Source organism: Glycine soja, chromosome 12 (genome assembly GCF_004193775.1).
Source record: "Glycine soja cultivar W05 chromosome 12, ASM419377v2, whole genome shotgun sequence".
In the NCBI taxonomy this organism is placed as follows: domain Eukaryota; kingdom Viridiplantae; phylum Streptophyta; class Magnoliopsida; order Fabales; family Fabaceae; genus Glycine; species Glycine soja.
Window position 1 is genome coordinate 8,074,948 of NC_041013.1, and position 24,165 is coordinate 8,099,112.

Below are 24,165 nucleotides of genomic sequence, written 5' to 3' on the forward strand. Positions count from 1 at the left end.
TAATGGTAGTTTAGGGTGTTGTTACTTCTTCTCTGGTTGATTCGGATCTAGAGTCTTCAGTTTCTCCTCGTTGTTCTTCGCTTTCCTGTTTTCAATTTCGATTCTTTCGTTAATTTAATAAGATGTTTGGGAGGGCACCGAAGAAGAGCGATAATACGAGGTACTACGAAATCCTCGGCGTCTCCAAGAACGCTTCGCAGGATGATCTGAAGAAGGCTTACAAGAAAGCCGCCATTAAGAATCACCCCGACAAGGGCGGTGATCCCGAGAAGGTAATTTTCGTAATTCTCATTCACTCAATTCGCGATTCAACTGGGTGTTCATTCAGTTAAATTAGGGTTCAGTTATGAATTTATTGATAGAATTAGGGTTAAATTAATATTCAGTACATGTTGTTGTTGTTGTTGATTGTACTGTTTGTGGTGGTGAAATAGTGGTAGCATGTTTGTTTGGTGAGGCTTACAGTGTGTGTGTTTTTGTTTGTTTGGTGTAGTTTAAAGAGCTGGCGCAAGCTTATGAGGTTCTGAGTGACCCTGAGAAGCGTGAGATATATGATCAGTATGGTGAAGATGCGCTTAAGGAAGGAATGGGTGGTGGCGGTGGCCATGATCCATTTGATATCTTTTCATCTTTCTTTGGCGGTGGGAGTCCCTTTGGATCAGGTGAATGATTGAATGATTACTTTGATTCATTTTTGATGATTAATGATAGTTTGTTTGTGCTAAATGGGGTTATGACTTTGTGAACAGGTGGAAGTAGTCGAGGTAGGAGGCAGAGGCGCGGAGAAGACGTGGTTCACCCTCTCAAGGTCTCTTTGGAGGACCTTTATCTTGGAACTTCCAAGAAGCTCTCCCTCTCCAGAAATGTTATATGCTCCAAGTGCAGTGGGTAAGTGAATTCGGAGTTTGTTTTGGTTTTGATTGGTGATTAGTTTTTCAGGGGAAGAAATGCTTTTTTAGTTTTTAAAGTATGATATTGATTAATTTGATGTAGCATGGTCCTAAATTGTGGTGGCAGCCTTTGTTGCAATTCTTGATATTACTGGGAATTTCAGACAAATGTGGTTGATGTTCTTGTGGACCACAATTTAAAATCATGGAGCATAGACTAGTTTTTTTGTGTGTGTATTTTGAGTGTTTGGTTTTTGACAATAATCTTTAGGGGAAACATGGTTTTTTTGGGCTTAAAATTATGAATTTGATTATGGTTCAATATATCTTTAGCCCATGTAGATTGGGCATTGTTTATTTTAGTCTCTTAAAAGTAAATTTTCTCCTTTTGTTTCCTCGCTTATGTAAATGTGTGATATATAGATATAATTTCCATAAATGAAGAAGGATCAACAGAAGGAAATTTTTTTGTAAAAGGCAAGGGCTACATCTGACATATTTTCATCAAGGAGGGACCAAATGATGACAAATTATTTTGAGAGATATATTTTGCCCATTTGATTATTTCTCCAGCATAGACAAAAATATTTTATTTTCTGGGTAATCGTTGCTGGTTTCACAAATGGGATTTACATTGGTTGTCGTTTGTGAATTTACAGCAAGGGTTCTAAGTCTGGTGCTTCGATGAAGTGTGCTGGTTGTCAAGGAACTGGTATGAAGGTTTCTATAAGACATCTTGGCCCATCCATGATTCAGCAAATGCAGCATGCCTGCAATGAATGTAAGGGTACTGGAGAAACTATCAATGACAGAGATCGCTGCCCACAGTGCAAGGGAGAGAAGGTTGTGCAGGAGAAGAAAGTCCTTGAAGTTATTGTAGAAAAGGGGATGCAGAATGGGCAGAAGATAACATTCCCTGGCGAAGCTGATGAAGCGGTATGTTGATATGAGAATCAGTATTGTAATTTGCATTGTGCTTCATGGATTGCAGAAATTTATAATGACCCATGAGTTGTTGGTATTTTGCAGCCGGACACAATTACTGGGGATATCGTCTTTGTCCTTCAGCAGAAGGAACATCCCAAATTCAAAAGAAAGGCTGAAGATCTTTTTGTAGAGCACACTTTGTCCCTTACCGAGGCCTTGTGTGGCTTCCAATTTGTGCTGACTCACTTGGATAGCCGTCAGCTTCTTATTAAATCAAATCCCGGGGAAGTTGTGAAGCCTGGTATGTAAATGATTCACGCCTGCCCCAGTTTTGCTGTGTGATTAAATTGGTAATTTCATTATGTGCCAAGAAAATTCCAACTTTTTGCTGGTTATACATGCAGATTCATACAAGGCTATAAATGATGAGGGAATGCCCATGTATCAGAGGCCATTCATGAAGGGGAAACTTTACATTCACTTCACTGTGGAGTTTCCAGATTCTCTAAACCCTGATCAAGTTAAGGCCTTGGAGGCTGTTCTGCCACCAAAGCCTTCTTCACAATTGACAGACATGGAGCTGGATGAATGTGAGGAAACTACACTCCATGATGTCAACATGGAGGAGGAGACTAGGAGGAAGCAGCAACAAGCTCAGGAGGCATATGATGAGGATGATGACATGCCTGGTGGTGCACAGAGGGTACAGTGCGCCCAGCAGTAATGACTTTGTGTGGAAGCTAGATTCAGAATTGATGAAAATGATGATATGATGATAATACTGTTGATGTTCCATAACTGTAGTGTGTGGCTTAAAGATAAGTAGTGTTTGATGAAATGATTGTGAGAAAGTGAACAGTGTATCACTTGCGTTTTTATTATTGTCGAAGGGGTAACTTCCGTTCTGACATCCTAAATACTTTACTATATTTCGTTGTTCTTTTTAATCAACTCCGTTTTGGTTATCACAGTTTTTATTATTTCCCTTTCTTGTGTGCATCGTTTGCTAGTGAATGAAAACTTCGAAAAAACTTGTTGTAAGACTAAGACTTAAAATGGGAAATATCCGAATATTTCCCCCCAAAAATGTATTGGTCTTTTATTTTTTGACCTAAATGTATTGATCTTTCAGGGAAAAACAAAGAGGGATATAAACTGTATAGTCTGTAGGGGTATATTCTCCCAAGAAATTTGATAGTTTCTTTTAATAATGTAACTAGCTGGAAGAATTCCAATACATGTAATTATTAGATTTTTAAGCTCATCACCTCCGAATGAGTAAAGAGTACTTTTTTTATGTAATTGGAAATAGTTTGAATTTGTTGCATGATTTACAGATTGAACTATCTAAGTATTCATTTTAAGGATGTAAAACCTCCTAAACATGTTGGCCTAACTGAAAAAATAGTTGACCTTAATTTAGTTTATAAACTCGATTTGGTCGATACGGTATATACGGTTAATTTAACTTCAATTATTAGGTCATTCGGATTTACTCTATCTAGTTGGAATTGAGCGGGTTGAATTTGAAATTTCGGAGATTTAGGAGGTAGTTTTACATGTTTTGATTTTTAAACCAAATATAAAAACTTCAATATTTTTATCGATAAAAGAACATATAAAAGCAGCAGAAAAATATTATAGATAAATTATAAATAATTGTTACAAATTTAAATAAACAATTAAGATCTAGCCTCCAAGCAATATAGTATTTAGTTTAATGAACGAAATATCAACGGGTCCAGTTCAGTTGTTAAATTGGATCTAAATTCTAAAAGTAAAATTTATGTGGGAACATGAATGAATCAAACCAAACCGGGTGGGCTGACCGTTGGATCCCTTTGTATTTTTCTATTAAAAAAGATGCCATGCACTGCACGCAGTGTTTGATTTATTTATCTATTTTAATTTAATTTAGAAATGATATGATTTCATAAATATTATACAAACTTTTTTATTTTATTTATTTCTATGAAGAATAAAATAAAAGTAAAATAAAATTTTATAAATATTAACGACAACTACCAACTGAAAATAAAAAATCCTTATTTTAAAATATATATTTTGATTTCATTAATTTTTTTTACCGGATCTTGTTGGGACTTTGAAAAAATATACCATTTGAAATGATGTTTAAAAAAATAATTTAAGTGTATATTTAGAAAATATTAATGTTATAAAAATATTTTTTAAAAAAAAATGGGAAAAATTGATTAGTTTTTAAAACGAGTTTATATAAATAAGAATTTAATTTAAGTGTGATTCTTTACATTATCATCTAATAAGTGCTTATGTATAGTAAATTTATTATTTTTGTTATAATTATTTTAAAAGTTATATCAAATAAATTTTTTATTTGTTGATAATGTATTTTTGTTTATATTAATAGTTTATGAAAATTAAAAATATGTCAGAAATGTTAAAATATCTCGTATAAAAATCTCAGAAATAAATAGATATATTCTATGTAGGTGAGTGATTTAGTTTAGGTCTATTTATTATCATTTTCTTTTTGGGTATATTTGTTTCTGTCTATTTATTATAATGTGTTATGTGTACACATATTACATAGCGTTAAGCTCAGTTTGGTGAGTTGGTCCCACATTGGGGGACCCAGTACATTTCAATCATATAATAATAATAATGTAACACCTAAACAAAATGTTGTGTTGTGTCTCTTCTCTTCCCAAACTCTCTTCTTCTATTCCAAAGACCCTTTTGAAGTAATCGATGGAGTTTCAGTCTCTTTCCAGATTCTACCTTCTTCTTTCCTTAACCATTCTCTTCCTTGCACCCTTTCACGCTCAAGCTAAAATTAAAGTCACTTACTGCGGTACATCATCACTCTCTCTCTCTCTCTCTCTCTCTCTCTCTCTCTCTATATATATATATATATATATATATACATATATATATATATGTTTTGACTTTTTGTTATTATCATTTTGATTAGGAATTAGTCTGGATCAGTTCAACATAAGATTATAACTTTTTTACAATTACTTCTCTATGTTTTGATGTTTAACTTGTTGATAGTAATTATTCATCTTTACAATGGATTTTCTACTCCTATTTCCCCCCCTCATATGAGCATGGTCCTGCAAATTTCTTGGATTTATATGAAAAAAATTAACTTTTTTTTGGGGGGTTGGATTTGATTATTTTGTTAGAAATTGGAATCTCTTATTTTAATTTAAGAGGAACGGTAGGAATACACTTTCTAATATTTTCTATTGATTGATTGATTGAAATTTATTGAAAATTATAAAATTACAAAATACGAAATGTGAGACTCAGAGAGTGTGTTAGAGTGAGAGTGTTGCTAAAATTTTTAGATAAATTTTGGTAACTGTCACTGTGTGATGTCATGTAGTGCTGGCAGCTGTTTATGGTTTGCTCAGATTTGTTTTAGGTTATGGTTATCTGTCTATCTATTTACTTTTCTGCTGAAAAATATTTGTAGATAAGAAGGCAGACTATCCTGTGAAGGTGTCTGGAGTTGAAATATCACCAGACCCTGTGGAGAGTGGCAAGCCTGCTACCTTTAAGATCTCGGCTACTTCTAGTAATCTCTCTCTCTTCCTATTAATCTAATTTTGCTGCTTTCAAATTTTATTTTATTTGCATGGTAGTACTCTGAAGTGGTGATTACAGGACATTTGATCACCAATACTTACATTACATACTTACATTTCAATATTGGTTTTAATTTTAAGTATGTGTAAACATAATAATATTCATCTAAGTGCCTGTTGTTTGCAAATGATTCGGGGGACTTATACAACCTATCATTTTATATTATTAGTACTCACTTCATCTGTTCCTTATCCTTAATGTGCCACTTGTCTATTTTAACAAATTATAAGTGGATTTTCTGTCAATTCTTCATGCAGGTAAAGCTATTTATGGTGGAGAAGTTGTAATTGGAGTTTCATACGTTGGGGTGCCTGTCCATACTGAAAGAATTGATCTCTGTCATGAAGTATCCTGTCCTGTTGCCAATGGCAATTTTCTGATTTCTCACACCCAAACATTGCCTTCGATTACTCCACCGGTTAGATTCATTATATCAAACAAACTCTCTTAGCAATGCTGAACAATGAACATATTCTAAAAATATTACCCTATCATGATATGTAGCTTCCTTTGACATCTTTTAAGGGTCCCTGGAGCCTCAACACTTAAATGTTTCTGGCATTGGGAACTTACTCTATATAACTTTGATTTTGGTGCTAATTTTCTCATTATTGGGCATTTGCAAATTTGCACTTGGTGTGTATTGCACCATCTTCCTTTTTTGGGCTTGTAAAAAAAATTACCGCAATGTAAAGTTTGCTTTAATCAGGAGTGATTAAATTAATCCCTTTAGAGTGTCAAATGTCTTGAGGTGTACCTTCCAGGAGATCCTCACATGTAATTCTTTTACACAAATGAATTTTGCCTCTTGAAATGTAGGTTTATTGTAGGACATCCAAACTAACCTTGCTTGCAAATAACCAATTCTCCTTTATACAAATATACATAAATTTTTTTTCTTGTTCTCTCTCTTTGTGACATCATATATCTCCTAAATGTAAAGTCACAAGTCATTTTACCACCAGTGAAGGTGCAAAAAAATGATATGTTGGATGCTATTTTTATCCATGATGGTCATAGAGATAGAGTTAACTAAGCCAATGTAATAAATTGGATTTGAATCAATTGGTCATTCTGTTTGTCTAAATCAGTAGTCTTTGTTGAGTAAAAAAGTAATTTGCTTTTTGGGGGATGACTCAGTAATTTGACAGTGGTTAGTTTGTGTGCTATTCTTGAGTGGGTTTTCTGGCTTTATATTTTGTACATGTATATTCTGTTACACTGGCTCTCTGAATCCTTTTGAATAATAACATCTTTTTCACCTCCCCTCTTCAGGGCATGGTATTGTGGTTATGTTTGGCATTCACTCGGTCAATTTTTCATTTAAATAGTTCATAGTTGAGCCATAACCTTCATATTGTTACTTGTTTTCTTGTGCTTACTAAGTTCTTTGCCTTTGACTGTTCACTTTTGACTTACTATGATTTTGGGTTTATGCGATGCTTGATGCCAAATCAAGTGGCAAGATACACCCAGTTTTTGTTTAGAACATGATATTTAGGTGCTCCCTTTTCCACATACATCACTTACTCCTTAATGGTGCAAAATATGTTTCAAGTGTTCAGCTATGAAGGTTGATAGCTGGAAAAGATTGTGGTTTCTCTCTTCTCCTCCTTATTTTTAAGCAGTTTGCATTAATGATTCACTTTTTCAGTTTTTCCTTAATTGAGGATCACCGATCTCATTATACTACAAGTCGCATAGTTTTGGTATCTTGGATCTCTTGTCAAAGTGATTTCGATGTCACACAGAGATCAAGCTAGATGGATAAGATGAAGAAAATGTTTAAAGCATGATTTGTGATACCAAATGCCTGTCAAACATGAGGAAAAAATCTACCATACAACTATCAGATGACCAACGCTCTATGGTAGATAATATTAGGCAGTGAAATGTCATTGAGAGCAATAAATAAGTGTAGCAGAGATGAGATGATTAGACATACCAGAAAAGATACGATTAGAAACAAGTGCATTAGGGAGAAAGTTGAAGTAGCCCCTATTGAGAAGATTATGGTGACTCATTTGAGGTGATTTGGACATATGAGAAGAACAATACAAACTTTAGCAAGAAATGTTGATCAAGTGGAAGATAATTCAATTAAAAGTGGTAAAAGAATGCTGAATAAAACTTCAGAAAAAACCATTAGAAAATATTTTTGCTCTAAAGATTTTTACTGAAAATTTGGCTTTTGACTTTTTGGTAGTTCAATGATGTCAATCTATCTATGTAGCTGACTCCACCTCATGGAGTAAGGCTTGTTGATTTCGGTTTTACCACATATTGTACTTGAATGGTCTTATTAAGTTATTGGATATTCATGCTTCCATCTAAACTTCCTTTTAAGGTTCTAGATCTTTTGCAAATTTATGAAATTTTAAGCTAGCCTAGAAGTGTGATTCTTATCAAGAGGCATTTAAACTCTAATAGGCAAGAACAATCCTGCAATATATGCTACATGAATTGAATTTATTTATTTGTTTTATATAATAGCCTGTAGTTGTGTCCTAGTTTGCCTTAGAGTTAGATTTGCACCAATTTTTTGTCTTATACATGCATAAACCAAACCTTTCTAATTTTTATTTATTTATAGGAGTCAAACCATAGACATCTGCGCACCATATCCACCCATCCAGACACTTGAGCTAAGCCTAGGCACATAGGGCCTTGTTAGGCTGAAGGTAAATACTGAAGGTACAAGGATGGATGGGCACATTTGTGCATTAATGTATGGACGTGATAGAATATAAGATGAGAGAGGGAGTTTCCTGCAAAAGTAAGCTAGAAGGAGGTGGGAGATGTCAATGGTAAAGTTAGAGTGGGTGTTGGGATGTGTACTTTTGCTAAATGCTAACTATCGTGGTTTCAATATAACTATACCTATCTTGCATAAGGAACTTTGGGATCAAATATGCATTCCACATGGTGGTAAATCTTAGAAAACCACAGCTGAATGCATGTTTTCCATTAAGAATGACGCTGTCGATACCATCTTTGTCTTGTGAATTGCAAGTACCCCTTCCCCCAAATTCGTGTTTTGTTTGATGCTTGATCTCAGCACTCAAGGTAATACACATGGATAAGGTGGCAATCAACACCTATTGTTGCACAGATAAATGCTAGCAATATACTCCCTAACACACTCTTTGGGACACACTTTCTACTGTTGACTGAAATTTATTAACTATTATAAACTTTGGTAGGTCCCACATCTCATTTGATAAATCTCTCGCCTGATTTTGTACTTAAAAAAAAAGAAGTTATAATAGAGTATGTATTAGAAAGAGTGTGTTGCTAACTCTCCTCTTGTCACATATTATACTGAAGTCTTGATTGGGTCTCGGGGCACAGAATGATGTTGTAAAATTTTCTTGAACTCTATTTTCTTGGTTTGATCATCCTTGTCTTAGATAACAAATTTCCGTCGGACAAAACTTTTCTGTTTTATTGAACAATAACATTACATTACTGGCTTCATTTCCTTGTCTGTGTTCGTTTATGCAGGGACCCTACTCTCTGAAGATGACACTGAAGAATGATCGGGACGAGGTGTTAACTTGCATTAAGTTTAATTTTAAAATTGTTTTTGGATCTTTTGTGTCTGATATGTAAAGTGTCCTTTGCATGCCTGATCTGGGGGAACTTTTTTGCTTTGTTGTGAAGTGTTTTATTGTATTTTGTACTGGATATCACCTTTCAATTCGAGTCGTATCTTGTAAGGCCAATGTTCTCTAGTGTCAGAGTAATGTCAATGACATTAGACTCATGATGTTGTATAAGGTCCATGACTGGAAATTTTTCTTTCTGTATGATTTGCACAGTACAATCCATAGTTCTAAATTGCGGTCGTGGCTGCTATGATGCAGATTGCAGCATGAAATTATTATATGATTGCACCGAATGCAAAAAAGAATTCTATAGTTATTATAATAATCATTGATATATCTTTTATATATATGATTATTTAGATTTATGTTCATTTTAAGATTTTGTATTGTTTGCCACCTGCCTCCCACGCTTCCCCAACATCCCACACATCCATATCCATTCGACTAGAAGATTGAAATTTGAATCTTTGGTTTTTCTTTTGATTAAAAAAAGTGGTAGATAATAGTGTTGAGATTCTGTTGCCGTTGCGTGGTGGCAATTCATGTGATTTAAATTCACACCACACTTGTGGGTAGCCCTGTAATTTAGAACCCTGGTGCAATCCATACAAATTGAATAGGAAAATATTTATATGTTGAAAAACTAACCTTACATTGGGATGGGAGAGAAGAGACATTATTAATTTTATTTTGTCTGGTTAAAAAATTTAGGGGTGTTTCTGTGTATGGATGTCAGCGAACCAAAGAAACAGAAATGTGGTTAAGGTGAGAGAAGAAGAAGGTAAATAAACTTCAGCTAAGGTGACATGCATATGAGAAAATGAAAGTCTTCATGTATGCTCTTTTTCTTCACTTTTCCATACACTGAATTTTTAGTCAAGGCCTGTGAGAAATGGCTTAATTTTTACTTCTAGGTTGAACAAGTGTGTATAACTGGGCCTTTTATTAGTTAACATAAGAATTGTAAGCTTGAATTTTATAATCTTTAATTCACCAAAAAAAAAAGAAAGAATTTTGTAATACTAGTGGTTATAAAAGTGCTCGAAAATTTCATTCATGACACCGTAAAAACTTCATATTTGATGGCCTGAAAAATTATGAAAAAAAATTGTTTTGATTTTTTTTTATTACATGCGGCATGATTGGTTTGATTGATAGAAGGTGGGAATTGGTGGATTTTTTTTATCAGCAAAAAACTTCGTATTACATATCATGATCATTAAATTTTCCAGCAATTGGTTATCGGATATTAAATATTATAAAAGTGAATATTAATTTGTTAGTTTGATTAAAAATGTCATTTGAGGGGGATTTGAACTCGTCCTTCCTTAACCACTATATCAATCTTTTATTAAATATTATAATTCTATTTAATATACAGTAATCAACTTGTGTTCAATCATCCAATAGCAAGCAAAAGGAACATATATATAACAAATTAAACTGCTCCAGGTTGTCCACCTAATTGATCTTAAAAATACTATGGAGCTTCACGCTATACAAATATGTAAGATAAAATAAAATAATTAGTTAAGTTATAAATTTTATGATGTTATAACAGTATTGTGTTTGCATTTTGCTTAAGCAGGGTTGCTCCAAGTCTCATCATCCGTGCTATACTCTTGTGAAGAGTATTTTGCTTGTTGGTTATGAGAAGGGAGCTTTCACTTGGAGTCATACTCTAAGAAAAGCTAAACATGTAGCAGATGCTCTAGCCAATTATGCTCATTCGATTCAGGCTCATCTGCGTATTTTTTATTTATTTCGTTCCTTTTAACGTAGTTTTGGCTGATGTAGCTTCTATCGTATTTTCGCAGGGTTTCTAGTTTTGTGCTTGGGGTCTTTTCCCTTTTATCGGAAAAAAAAAGGTAGTGTTTGTATATACATGTCTATATTTAATTTTTTATTATTGGAAAATACCCAAGTCTCACGTCGGCTGCCTCATTTCTTGGAGTGTAGTTTATATATCTATTAAACAACTCCACTTAATTGTCAATTGATTTTAAATTGAAATCTAATATAATATCAGCTTATATATCTATTGGACAATAATTAACTTATTCATTCTTACTTGTTAGAAGTTAATGCATGTTTCTCTATTTGTTTTAGGTTTTTTTTGTCTCTTTTGATTAAAAAAAAAAAAAATACTTGTATATGTGTATAAATTGATTTTTTTCTTCGTTAAGAGTTGTGAAACATATCATTCGACATATACTATTTTCGCTTAAATGTATTTTTTTTATTTTGTTCAATTTACAATTTTATTTATTTTATTTTAAAATAGAAATATTTTGTTCTCTCTGTTTAAAAAAAATGTGATTTTAATTTTTATATTTTAAAATAAAAATATTTAATCCTTTTATTTTAGAAATTTCAAAAATTTAATCCCTATATTTTTTTATTAAAAAAATCAACAATTTTGATCCAATCTTTAATTTTATCTATATTTTATTTCTTATATTATAATTAATTAAATTATTTTGTGAGATACCTTAAATTAATATGTTAAGTCTAGGATTCAAATGGATTAAAATAAAAGAAATAAAATACAGGTAAATTTGAGAATTTGACAAAAATAGAAAATTTTGCCTAAGATAGAAAATTAAATGTCTCTATTTTAAAACATGAGACTAAAATTGTAAATTTTTTAAAATAAAAAAATCAAATATTTTTTTTTTAAAATGAAAGGTCAAAATTACATTTAAATCTATTATTTTTACTGATAAAATGAACTTTGGAATCTCTCTAGATCATTTATAGAAATGATAATCTTCTTGATCTTTTTCTAATATTTTCAAAATAAAATATTATTTTAATTAGTTAATCTCATTACCCAAATCAATTCAACTGAATTAAGGTCAGATCGGCTGCTTAACAAAAAACAGTAAAACCAATCTAACTCAACTATATTTGTTTGAGAGTTGGGTCTTAAATTGCTCAAAACTTAATTTAACACATCTGCATGATGTTTAGAGAAATATTTAAGAGAGATACTTAGAAGAAATATGAGTAGAAGACAATTTAAATGAGTATATAGGTGGATGAGGGAGAAGCAAAAGTGCATCAACAAACCGGTGGAGTTACGCAATAGAACTTTAATTTTTCTTCTATTTTTGTATTTTCTTTCCTTTTTCATTTATTTTTTTCTTATAAGCTTATCTACTGTTATGTCTTAATTTAGTTATATTTATTATGTAATTTTTTTATAAATAAATTAATGATATATAGAGTAATAATTATAAAAATAAAAAATAAATAAAATTCATAATTAATCATCGAAAAATAAGAAATTCTTTGCATTCTATTAATATAAATTAAATATTTATGAAAAATAGAAACCAATACTTTAGAAATCTAGCTTATTTTCACTTAAATTAATGCAATGTAAATATGTAATGCTCATTATCTTGAACATTTAAAATACATTATAGTTATTTATTAAATTTAAGAGAAATATGATGATAGTGATAAAAATTTATTAGTTTTTAAAATAATTTAAATAATAATTTCTGATTAGATTACGGTTACGGTGTAACAAGATATGAAATAACACATATTATGAAAAAAGCAAAGTGAAATTAAACTTAGCTGGCATCAATTTATAATATAAAATATTATAAACTATCAAATTTATATCTTATCTAATAAAATAAAACTTGAGAATTAGTTAAGTAAATTAATATTAAAATAAAATTTATTGATTAAATTAAACTTATATCTTATCTAAAATTAATTTATATTTTTGATTGTTGATATATATATATATATATATATATATATATATATATATATATATATATATATATATATATATATTTTTTTTTTTTTTTTTTTTTCTTTTTTCTTTTTTTTTCTACGTGTATTTTGCAAGCCGTGATGCAATCAATGCCTTATGTAGAATATCAGATTCTTCTTCTTCCTCCATCGTGATTAGGGTTTTCGGATTTTCATTTTATCCTCAGTTCTTCCACCCTCGTCATCTGCAATTGATTCTTTCTTCCAATCGATAATTGAAGAACACAACATTTCAATTCCTCTCTCGATTTGTTTTGCAAGTTCGATAATCGAAAGTGCCTGGTGATTCGGTACGTTATAGAGCTCCATTAAAGTTTTTTTTTTATTGTCTTTTTTGGTTTTTATTTTTCCCATTAAATTGCACGTTCTGTACATTTGCAAAAGTTTGCTATCTTTGATTTACTTAATCTTAGTTTGATTTCTCTAAACCTAGGTTCAATTCCAATCAAAAAATGAATTATGAAGGGATTTATTTGGGCCTCAGTTCCCAAATTTTGTATGAAACTATGAATTATTTTGGGGCATCTGTTTCAATTTGTTAGTGGAGTGTTCATATGAAACTATAATTATTTTGTGATATCTGTTTCAATTTATCAGTGGAGTGTTCATATGAAACTAAGATATGGGTACATGCATGATGGCATACAATTGTAGTTTGGGTTATGTGGTTAAGTGATTGGTTTCGGTTTTTGTGGCTTTGATGTCTCAGATGTTGTGTTTACATAGGAGTTGTTTGTGAAAATGAGAAGGCAGGGGCACTATGGGGATCCATCTGCCAACACTTGTGTTGGTGGTAGCCAGATGCATCATATGGCTGGTCAAAGGGGGGAGGCCAAGTCGGGTAATTTTGAAGGACGGCTAGAGGCCTTTACTCCACAGAGAGAGAATCCGTATGCAAATTCCAAGCAGGAGGGTCAGGGTCAGTGGAGATGGGAAATTGATGAAGCAAAGATGTCCAATTCAATGGCATCTCGAATGTTTAATGAAGGCAAGTATTATTCGTTGCCTCTCCATGCTTGCTTATCCTTTTATTTACCTAGCCATGCACTGCATCTGGATTTACAGAAACAGTATGGACACAAATGTTGTGAAGTTGTAGCTAGATATTGTTTTTACAAGTTTTCATGATTGAATGTAATGGCTAGTTAGCGTAATGTATATTTTCATTTTTTCCAAGGTCAATATATATTCAATATTTTTTTCATGAAATTGACAAAAATGTCATGTTGTGTCTTGGTTTTCACTAAAAAAAGGCTAGGACCTATGATGCATACTTAAAGGAGCATAGTGTGTATGTATGATATATCTGTCGCTTTTTATGTTGTTGCTAGAAATAAACCACCTGGTAAATGCTATCATGACAGATTAACTCACCCTGCACTTGTGTACAGAAGGTTTATAAAAATAATCCAGAAAAGTTGAAGGGATGAAGTTTGGATAGAAAGTACAAAGGAAAAAATGAAGAGATAATATATGGTATAGTTATAGTTATCTGAATTAATTGTGGTTTATATACATTTTTGGTCCCTAAAAGTATGGCATTTTTTTTGTTTTAATTCCTGTGAAAATTTTATTTGTTTTTAGTCCCTACATTTAACAAAAGCAATGTGGTTTTAGTCTCTTATGAGGGATTTAGAGCACATGATTTGTTACTTTTTAAGGTCTTAAAATGAATAAATTTAAATAAAAAGTGTTTATTTTTTTAAAAATGTCTATGTTTACAAGGACCAAAAGTATATTTTAGCCAAAATTTTATATATATATATGTGTGTGTGTGTGTGTGTGTGTGTGTGTGTGTGTTGTTTTTAGTTACTCAATTATACATATAAGGTATAACTATAAGCCTATGACCTCATGTTTTGTTAATGTATAAAACAATGACAAGGTAAAATAAAGTCATAATTTGGAAAAAGATTGGATAAAGGTAAAGATTGAACCTGTTCTTTTTTGAAAAATATAGACAGGGATAAGAAACTTTATCCATAGGTGTATGTTGATGTGTTATAAGTATAGAGAAGAACATTTAACCATTTACTTCTTGATGTTGCTTGTGTAAAGTGACCGAGGGGAGGCATGTTGTTTTACCCAATTTTATAGTATGTCACTTGTTTTATTCAGAAGGTGATAGAAGATCATGATGTTAGTAGTGTGTTTTTTTCCCATTAAAAGAAAAATGTACCTTTTAATTTTGTATATCTTCATTAATGATACGTAATTAAGATAATATTGCCCATTCTTGCTTTGCAATTTGTATCATTGCACAAAGAGTTATAACTTCTTTACTAGGATGTGAAAACACTTAAATTTCCTGTAGGCTGTAATTGTTATTCTTTCTTCTGTGTTGCAGTATGGAGATTTTTGTTTCTAAATTAGAAGTGAGGTAATAACCCAATACTTCTGACCGTCCTTTGTGAGCAGATTAACGATGATATCATGTGACTCAATTGTCCAGCATAATCCTTTTAAATGTCGTCCTTTCCAATTTGTTGCTAAATGAATGTTTTATTCACATTCCTGACATCCTTCTGTAAAATTTGCTTCTTTTTCAATGAACACGCTTCAAAGAAGTTGTTGAGGTATAGGAGATGAATTTAATTCTTGATGTCTGCTCTTAAGTGGGTTACAATAGTGTTTAGTTCAGCAAACATGGCACATCTTCAGAACCTATCTTACTTTTGAATTGTTAAAACATTAGCTTCCATGTCTAGAATGCCTGGTTACAGGTTTGCCATTTATATCATGGAAATAGTTTTCAAACTCCTAAACTTAGGGGAGCCATTTCATGTTCTAGTGTAGGTCAGGGGGTTGATGCTTCAAAGTCCTATTTTCAAGGGCCGAGCCGGAACAACAGTGATTCCAGATCTCAGGCTCATGGAGAAGATATGGATGTTGGGTATGAAGGAAATCATTTATCACAATCTTTTGAAGGTCTTGAGCAGAATTTTCATGATGACATTATTAAACTCACCAAAGAACAGAATGACGCTGAAGATGCAGAATATGCCAGACACAGAGAGGTTTGTGTTAAAAATAAAATAAAAAGTATTAATTTGTTACTGTGTTCTTGAAGTACCCTAAATCTTCTACGCATTTTGCAACTTTTTTGTCTTTTTTTCTTTCTTTTTCTTAATAGATGAACCCATAATCATGCAACACCCTTGATGGACTGGATCCAGTTTTGCAGACCTCACTAGGTTTAAATTACCTCTTGGGCATCAGCACACTGAAAACGGGACAAATAATGAGCCACATGGAAAGACTGCTTGTTGGGTATTTAGATTTTATAAACTAATTATCATAATAATAATAAAATCAATCAGTTTTTTTTTTTTTTTTTTCAATTAAGTGTTCCAGACTTCTAGGGTGTAAAACTTATTTCTAATATTCATTTTGAAAACTTGCCCTGCTCTCATTTGATTACTTGTCTTAGTTATGACTTGCATGCAGGTTACCTTGTTGAGGTTTGGACAGTCTTGTTTTGTCAGGTGGCATTGTTATACACGTTTTATGCTACTGTATAGTCAATAAAGTATACAACATTTAAGACAGTTTCCCTTTTTATAGCTGAAATGTGATGATCTAAACAGAAAGGTGCCAAAAGGAAGAAATGCATTTATGCTCAATTCTGTAGTCTTGTTTCCTCTGTAAGAGTAAAGCTTGCTTCTCTTCGTAAGAATTGGGTTTCACTTTGGCACAAGACCTTATGGGATTTGTTCAACAGCTTGTTTGTTTTTGAAGATGTTAAAGATACTTTTGAAGCGGTAAAACTTTTTATAGCTGTTACAGTAAGAAACACATTAAGGAGATATAGTTTCTCTTCTAGAATCATCCATTTGCATGTATTGAACTGCATCCCAGGAACGCAAGCTTATCAATGGGTTGCTAAATGTATTTTCCATCATATTTGATAAACTTGAAGTCATTATGCAAAGTCACAAATACTGCAGTTATATACTGCTTTTTTCATCTTAGTTGATAAACTTGATGAGATGATACAAAACTACTAATACTGCAGTTATGTGTTCTTTTTTGCATCTTTCAAACTATGAAGTAACCCAGTGCTGTCAGATCTTAGTTGTGTTACATTTTTATTGTATTATATATATATATATGTATATATATATATATATATATATATATATATATATATAATACAATAAAAATGAAAATAAATTAATATTAATTTATGAATTCTGATCCATTTTATGATACTTACTGAATATTAAATGGATGTACAAAATCACCTTTGCAAGAGTGGTTTTTGTTCTCGAGTTAGGTTCTTCTGTCTGCCAACTGTGAGCACTGGGTCTAGTTCTGTCACCTGCATCTTTGTATTTTAAGAAATCTGTCACTATATTTTGAAGCTGGATATTTGCAGCACATCGGGTGTGATGAAGATAATCTTATTCATGTTGAATTCTGTTGATTTTTTTTTTTTTTTTTTATATATATTCTCTAAAACTATGTCTTAATTGAGCTTTAAAATAAGCTGTACGTATATCTTTTCAGAAAATAAATGCAATCAATGCTCAGTATGAGGAAAAACTGGCAGCACTCCGAGCTCAGCATAGCAGCCGCAGAGCTGAATTTCTTCAAAGGGAATCACATGCTAGGCAACAGCAGTACCAGCAAATCATAAGGGATCCTTACCCCAGTGGTGGCATGGCACCCGGAGACCCTCATGGTTACAACAATGTGAATGCTTCAGGTACAGGTGAAGTGCAACGAGGCTATTCTGCCGATCACCTTGATCCTTACCGAGAGAGAGCTCGATTTCTTGGGGGTGGTAGAGATCAAGGATTTGAACCTAGAGGTCCGTATCCTGGTGGCCGTGTCTATGACACTGGTTCACGCTATTACAATTGAGTTTTGACCCAAAGGTTTATCTCTCATTTTGGGTTTTTACTGCAGGTGAAATTGCTTATATTGACATAATTTATGCTTTGTCATCTTTTCCATCTTTTTATTACACTGTTCATGGAAATTATTGTTTCTTAGCGGTTGTTATTTATATAGATCAACATTGGAGGTGCACACCTTTACATTGGTGTTGTGCATTAAAACGTAGGACCACTAGGATATTTCTTGTTTGTGTTTATGAAAACCTATAACATTGAACACTGTAATATAATCTTCCATTTAATTCAACTGCATAAGGAGAGGATGATATTGCTCGGATAACATGTAGCAAGCATCTATACATACCACGGGAGAAGCATAGCTTAGCACCAAACCATATATGCTTCAGTAAGATCAGAGAGGACAAAATGTTAAATCAAACAACCAAACCAAAATAAAAAACAAATGAAGTGTTTTTGCATGTTTACCTCTAAACTAAGCACTAAGAAATACAGAATTGCCTCTAAAACTCCAATGTCTCGCAATAGGATTGAGAAAGTAGTGATAAGTTTGACGGGCGACGGATTTTCCTGGTGTCCACGAAATAGAAATCATAGGATTTATGTACTATACTAGAGTGTAGTGATCCGCACGGATAAATATTATTTCTGAATATTTTTATAAAGTATTTTAAATATGTTAATTTTTTCTTAAAATGTGTATTAGAAATTATTTATAACTAAAATTTATTTATTTTAATCATGGATTGCAAAGTATAATATTTTTAGTTATTAATTATTGTTGATTTAGATAGTTGATTAGATATCTAGGAGATTATGATTTTAAAAGACAATAAAATGAGAAAATACAATCAATTATGCGTTAGGTAAGGGAGTAATTTAAATAATTATTGTTATATATTATTTAAATGATTTTTTTTTTTTTGTTTAAGATCACAAATATTTTTCACTAAAGATAATTTTGTTTAAATTAGATAGAATTATTATGAGTGACAACTTTTCCTTCAAGTATCTTACACACACACAGCTGCATATCTAGGACTTACTTGAAACCGAATCACGCGCTAATTGATTCATGTGCTTAGTGGTATTATAATAAAAATTTCTCGCTCATGCAATAAAATAACTGAAGCAAAGCAATTTTTTTTATTAAATTACATTTTTAACTATATATTTTAATTTAAGACCTAACCTAAATATAGATATATGTTACATTCTAAACAATGCTATAGAATATTTTAAAATATGAAAAAATGAAAAATTCGAAGAAGAAATTATGAACTAAAAATAATAATAATAATTATGTTAAATATCAATAATGTATCATAAAGTAAATACATTTAATAGTATATTGTCAAATAGTTTTGATTGCATTCACAAGTGTAAGATTGATTTACTTAACAAGAGAATCCATTATCGAATTCGATTGTGTGAAATTGCACCAGTAACAATCATGTATCACAAATGAGATTAGTCTTTGATCCAATGACCTAATTAAAAAAAATCAATTTTAAATGGATATAATGTTTTATTTATGACCCATGCAAATTTCATTAAAATTTGGATATCAATTTATTTTTTACATATAATATGATTGGTGAAAAAGTTATTGATTATGTCATGAGCTGTAAGTGTACAAGTTGATTTTAATTTTTTTATTACCCTAATATATATCGGACTCAACTCAGTCACTTATGACCATTGGCATGGGACAATTACCAAAGGGACCAAGGATCCCGATTTTTTTTTTAAAGAAAATATTCTTTAAGCCAATAAAAAAACCTTCAAATAAGTAATTTTATTTATTTGAACAATAAAGATTTTTAACCACATATTTAAGTAAAAAAAATTAACCATATATTGCATTGAGATCAATTTCAATTGTAACTTATAATTCGAAAAAGTGTTTGACAATAAGTTATTTTTTAAAGAAGTACTCCAGGCAATGATTATTTTTATGCAATAAAACATTCCTGCTATACGCCTTTTTTTGCCAAATTATTTAAAAATTTCAAAATTAACAATAATTATCAAATTATTATCTTTAAATAGTAGTTAAATGCATAATCTCTGTAAAATTTATACAATATTTATTTTTACATGTATATTTAGTTCACACTCTTTCCAAATAAATTGTTCAATTGAAATATGAACATTTTATTTGAGTTTATAAAGATGATAACAAGGGACAAAAACTTGATATTAAAATTAAGAAGAAAAAAAATAGTAAAAAGAACATTATTTCCACACTATTGCATATGATAGTCAATATTACAACAAAATTAATAACACTATATTATCAATTTTTCTAATAGAATGAAACACCGACTAAAATAAAAATTACACGACTTCAACAGTTGACTTTGCTGTAATTCTATTTGTGACACAACTCATTTCCAATCGTTACGGATTAGAGTTTTGCCCTCTTTTGCGACTTTAAGAGCTGGTTTCCAAATGCCTGTAATAAATAACATGAAATGCAGAGTTATTTCTAAAAAAATATTCACACTACAAGAAAAAGGACCTATACCTACGAATAAAAACTGTCACTATAAATAAAAAATTCATAGATAAATGTATAATAGACTTTGTCCTACGGACATTTCTTCCATCAACTTTGAGGGGGTGTATAATGACAACTTATCTGTTACTATAGGTTTTACCTACTATGTATAGTGTGTAGATAAAAGTCATTAACTTCTACTTACATCTCCTAACTGTAGGTAAAAGTCTTTAATATGTACCTATCATCTTCAACTATAGGTAAATGTTTAGATCTTAGAGAGAGTTTAGAACATACATAACTGAATGTGGACAGTGCATCAATCCAACGATCTTCAAGCTCCAACTCCAACTAGCTTTGCCTACTTCATAATTACCTAGGCCTTGGCTAGAGGTGGCCCTCCACTATTAGAGTGACAAGACATCAAGGCCATAATCTAGTACAAGGACCATAAAGATGTCTACAATATCTTCTGCATATATACATAGAATTAGAGTGACAAGACATCAAAATAACTTCCACATATATTTCAGTTAGACATAATTTTGTAGTTGTGCTCTTAATTTTATTGATTTATATTTATAAGAAATAAATTTAAATCTAGAAGTATTAGCTAATCGACATTTCCCTAATCAAATTAATCAAGAACAATTTTAGACCCATATAATTAGCATTCAAAATCCAAAATTAGACTACATAAACATAAAAGGAGATTCTATTGTGTGTGCATGTTCATACATAAACATAATTACAGTTCAAATCTGTCTTTCTTTTTGAGTTTTGAATAATAATAAACAGTTGTTAAACAAAATAGTTTAGTTTAATAGGCATAACTAAAATGGGAGTATTTACAATTTGTTTAATGACATGATTTTTAAAAAATGATAGCAAGGTGTAAGTCTGATTTTCATACTTAAAAAGAGTACACCATATCCTTGTAGGACATGAGCACAAGTAACCACCAGTAAGTAACCTTCCACATGTGCAGATAAAGGTGCGGCTCCAGACAAAATAAGACGTACTCTACCCCCTAAACCTTGCTTTACCTGATCAAGTAGTAAAATCATGATTAGTAAAAAATCCTGTCATACCAAGGGAATGGGGAGTACAAATTTATAAAATTTAAAACCTTGTCAAACACAATTTTATCTTATAGGAACACACATCAATCAATTTCACCTCGTAAGGTAATAAACAAACATCCAATCCAATCCAATGTGACATAACCTTGAAACTGTAGAAGAAATAGAACTAAAGTTTCAATTTCAATTCGGTCTAGAAAAAAAAAAGGAATAGAAAGCAGTAACCTAGCCCTAAAAATAGAATAAATAAATAAAAACATATATATTAGTATGAAGCTAACCGACAATGGAGTTATCGAAAAATGAAAAATCTGGAGAGAAATAATGTATCAATTTGGGCAATTCCCATCATTTCGGGCAGACAGTTAATCACGAACAAAGAGATGAATTCACGTCAAAGGGACAAGGTCCCAAAATTAAAAAAAATAAAAAAAAAGTTAATCGAAAAATAGTATTAATAAAATAAAGGGGCAGCGAGCGAGAAACTATCTTAGTTCAAGAGAAACTATCTTAGTTCATATGGATTTGTAAATGAATTTAATATGAATTTTCTTATATTAATTGTCAAACACAATTAATATTAATTTAATATGAATTTGTAAGTGAATTCATATGGGAACAATCTTAGTTCCCTAATATCTTATAGAGGATCCATTACAGTTCATTGCAGGTTTGTCATGATTTCACCTTTACTCAAGAAACTATCTACAAAACAACACTTATTATGAATAAGCAAAGTTGAATAATGTCTTCTTCAAGAAACCCTCAGAAGAAATCTTCTGTGTCAAACCTGTGTATCAGATAAGGGTTGAGAGTCAATGCATTTTTTTCCCAATTGGGAAGGGGAAGTAAGAAAAATGAAAAAGAAAAGTAAGAAAAATGCTACTCCAATCATCAAGAAATAATTTGCATAGCTTTGTCCTACTGAAATAATAATTTTACCATCAAAATTATATGATTATGAAAAGATCATCAAACTGTCAACAATCATGAGAATTTTCAAGAGTTTACCTGAGTACACTCTATCAAGCACACGGGGAACAACACAGAAAATAGTTGGTTTTAGTTCCCCAACATCATCAATTAATCAAACAAATCCAAAGTTACTCAGGTTTAACAACTGCATGCCTAGCTAAATCGTGTAGGATCTATCCTTAAGAGCTTTAGTCGTACCTGAGTTCCCTTAGAACATAAACTAGTATCACAACTCACAAGAACATTACTTTAACATCATAGTTAATTCATGTATATGTTGTAAGAAATATAAGAGGGTTTAGTTGTGCATTTTTTTTATTTAATTATCGAATTTCAATTGAAAAGAATAAAAAATTCTATATATTATTATTGCAGTTTAAAACGATGACTTCTTTTTTGGAAAAACTTGTCTGCGTCATTTTTGTTGGTGGACAGTGGACTGTTATTAATTACACTACTTAAACGAATTTCTTGAGCGATAAGGTTGCCCAGCTGACTATTTGTTTTGATAAGTCAAAAATAGCATTATGAAATTAAACCGGACCATTTACTTAAAATGAATAAAAAATATAAGCAAGCATACACTGCCATATTCTGGATTTCTATTTACTAAAATTAAAAGTAATATCCACTCAAATCATCATTACAAATTAATAGAGCAAGAGATGCAGGTTATATTTGTTTATAATTATATTATTATGACTATTTGAAATCATTTTTTAAGTAAAAAATTACACCAAAAAATACTAAATCTTAAAAAATGAAGAAATATGCACTCTTCTGAAAAGAAACGATTTTTCAATAATCTTTTCATCCCAGTAAAAAGTAAAAGTAATGACTGATTCTATGAAGTACAGAGATGTGCTTTGCATGTGAAAGTCTAGCCGAAAGAGAAAGAGACACGCACTCACAATAAACGCCAGAGTTCAAATTCTCCCGAGGCTGCTGAACGAATATAATCTCAGCCTTTTCCATTCTGCAGAATGAAAAAAAGGGGGAGCAAACAAGGGAAGCAAATTCAAAAATAAAATGTACCTGCATGCTCATAATCCATTCTGCAGAATTGGCACCATAAATACCACATTTTACACCATGCAAATCAGCAATATATGAATTAAGCTGAAATGAACAAATTGCTAGAAACTATAAATATAATCATATGCAAATATGAAATATCAAAATCATATAAAATAAGGATATCCATGTCAAAGAACCAAGCACTTGAACTCACATGACCATGGTTCTGATTCACTCTTGAGCTATTCATGCACATGCAGATAACCACATTACCAAGAACATATGGTGTTTGAATTTTGTCACTGGCATGAAAGCATGTAAATTACACGTAAATGTTGGCTGTAACTTGTAAACAATGAACAAGTAAACAACCCAACATGTACTGTGAATCCAAGAATTTGGAATAACATAATAATACTACTGAAACAGCTATGAAAAAAATGCTTCATTTTCTGGTAAGAAAGACACAACTGACTTACTTCTCCATAACCACAGCTGCGGATAGAATTCCCAATTTTATGTGTTTATTTATGTGGCCTTTTGATATTGAGTAAGAGTGAGTAGATTTGGTGAGGCATGAAGTCCAACTTAATTTCTGAAACTAACAACTCACAATGACAACTTTACCTATGATCCACTTAATTTTTTTTATTGGCAAACAAAATTATTAATATAAATAGAAGGGTACCCGGGGTATCAATGAGAAGTACATGAACAAATAAATTATACTATCAACCCCATATATATGCATTGACATGGTCGATTCTGAATTTTTTTTGCCCTGGACGAACTAAAAAAATTATGTCCTCATAATCATTCAAATATTATCTGCACGAAATTACTATAACAATGTAACCAGTTTCCCTGCACCAT

General features: G+C 31.4%; 3 protein-coding genes across 7 annotated transcripts; all 3 read left to right on the plus strand.

Annotated features, from left to right (window-relative positions):
- On the plus strand, positions 1–2,799 carry LOC114379151 (dnaJ protein homolog). Its single transcript, XM_028337750.1, has 6 exons — positions 1–272; positions 494–662; positions 750–888; positions 1,550–1,826; positions 1,920–2,118; positions 2,222–2,799. Exons 1-6 carry the CDS (start codon positions 123–125, stop codon positions 2,539–2,541), a joined length of 1,254 nt encoding a protein of 417 aa, XP_028193551.1. The 5' UTR covers positions 1–122; the 3' UTR covers positions 2,542–2,799.
- Positions 2,800–4,471: 1,672 nt separating this feature from the next.
- On the plus strand, positions 4,472–9,389 carry LOC114380157 (MD-2-related lipid-recognition protein ROSY1-like). Its single transcript, XM_028339105.1, has 4 exons — positions 4,472–4,650; positions 5,281–5,382; positions 5,711–5,871; positions 8,958–9,389. Exons 1-4 carry the CDS (start codon positions 4,548–4,550, stop codon positions 9,063–9,065), a joined length of 474 nt encoding a protein of 157 aa, XP_028194906.1. The 5' UTR covers positions 4,472–4,547; the 3' UTR covers positions 9,066–9,389.
- A 3,542-nt stretch (positions 9,390–12,931) lies between these two features.
- LOC114380217 lies at positions 12,932–18,037 on the plus strand. 5 transcript variants are annotated; one of them, XM_028339206.1, is made up of 5 exons: positions 12,932–13,146; positions 13,583–13,844; positions 15,653–15,873; positions 17,366–17,669; positions 17,768–18,037. In XM_028339206.1, the coding sequence occupies exons 2-5, from the start codon at positions 13,598–13,600 to the stop codon at positions 17,965–17,967; spliced, it is 972 nt and encodes a 323-aa protein (XP_028195007.1). In that variant the 5' UTR covers positions 12,932–13,146; positions 13,583–13,597; the 3' UTR covers positions 17,968–18,037. The 5 variants fall into 5 exon arrangements, with proteins under 5 accessions (XP_028195007.1, XP_028195008.1, XP_028195006.1 ...); XM_028339207.1 differs by having other exon boundaries at positions 13,606–13,844; XM_028339205.1 differs by having other exon boundaries at positions 12,933–13,146; positions 13,566–13,844.
- Positions 18,038–24,165: the final 6,128 nt, after the last annotated feature.

Bases quoted from the DNA above. Each gene is read 5' to 3' on its own strand.
- LOC114379151 (XM_028337750.1), top strand. From the start codon at position 123: ATGTTTGGGAGGGCACCGAAGAAGAGCGATAATACGAGGTACTACGAA. The intron at 273-493 runs GTAATTTTCGTA...TGTTTGGTGTAG, and splicing joins AGGGCGGTGATCCCGAGAAG to TTTAAAGAGCTGGCGCAAGC. The intron at 1,827-1,919 runs GTATGTTGATAT...GGTATTTTGCAG, and splicing joins CTGGCGAAGCTGATGAAGCG to CCGGACACAATTACTGGGGA.
- LOC114380157 (XM_028339105.1), top strand. From the start codon at position 4,548: ATGGAGTTTCAGTCTCTTTCCAGATTCTACCTTCTTCTTTCCTTAACC. The intron at 5,383-5,710 runs GTAATCTCTCTC...TTCTTCATGCAG, and splicing joins TAAGATCTCGGCTACTTCTA to GTAAAGCTATTTATGGTGGA. The intron at 5,872-8,957 runs GTTAGATTCATT...TCGTTTATGCAG, and splicing joins TGCCTTCGATTACTCCACCG to GGACCCTACTCTCTGAAGAT.
- LOC114380217 (XM_028339206.1), top strand. From the start codon at position 13,598: ATGAGAAGGCAGGGGCACTATGGGGATCCATCTGCCAACACTTGTGTT. The intron at 13,845-15,652 runs GCAAGTATTATT...GTTCTAGTGTAG, and splicing joins ATCTCGAATGTTTAATGAAG to GTCAGGGGGTTGATGCTTCA. The intron at 17,670-17,767 runs GTCCGTATCCTG...TTTTTACTGCAG, and splicing joins TCAAGGATTTGAACCTAGAG to GTGAAATTGCTTATATTGAC.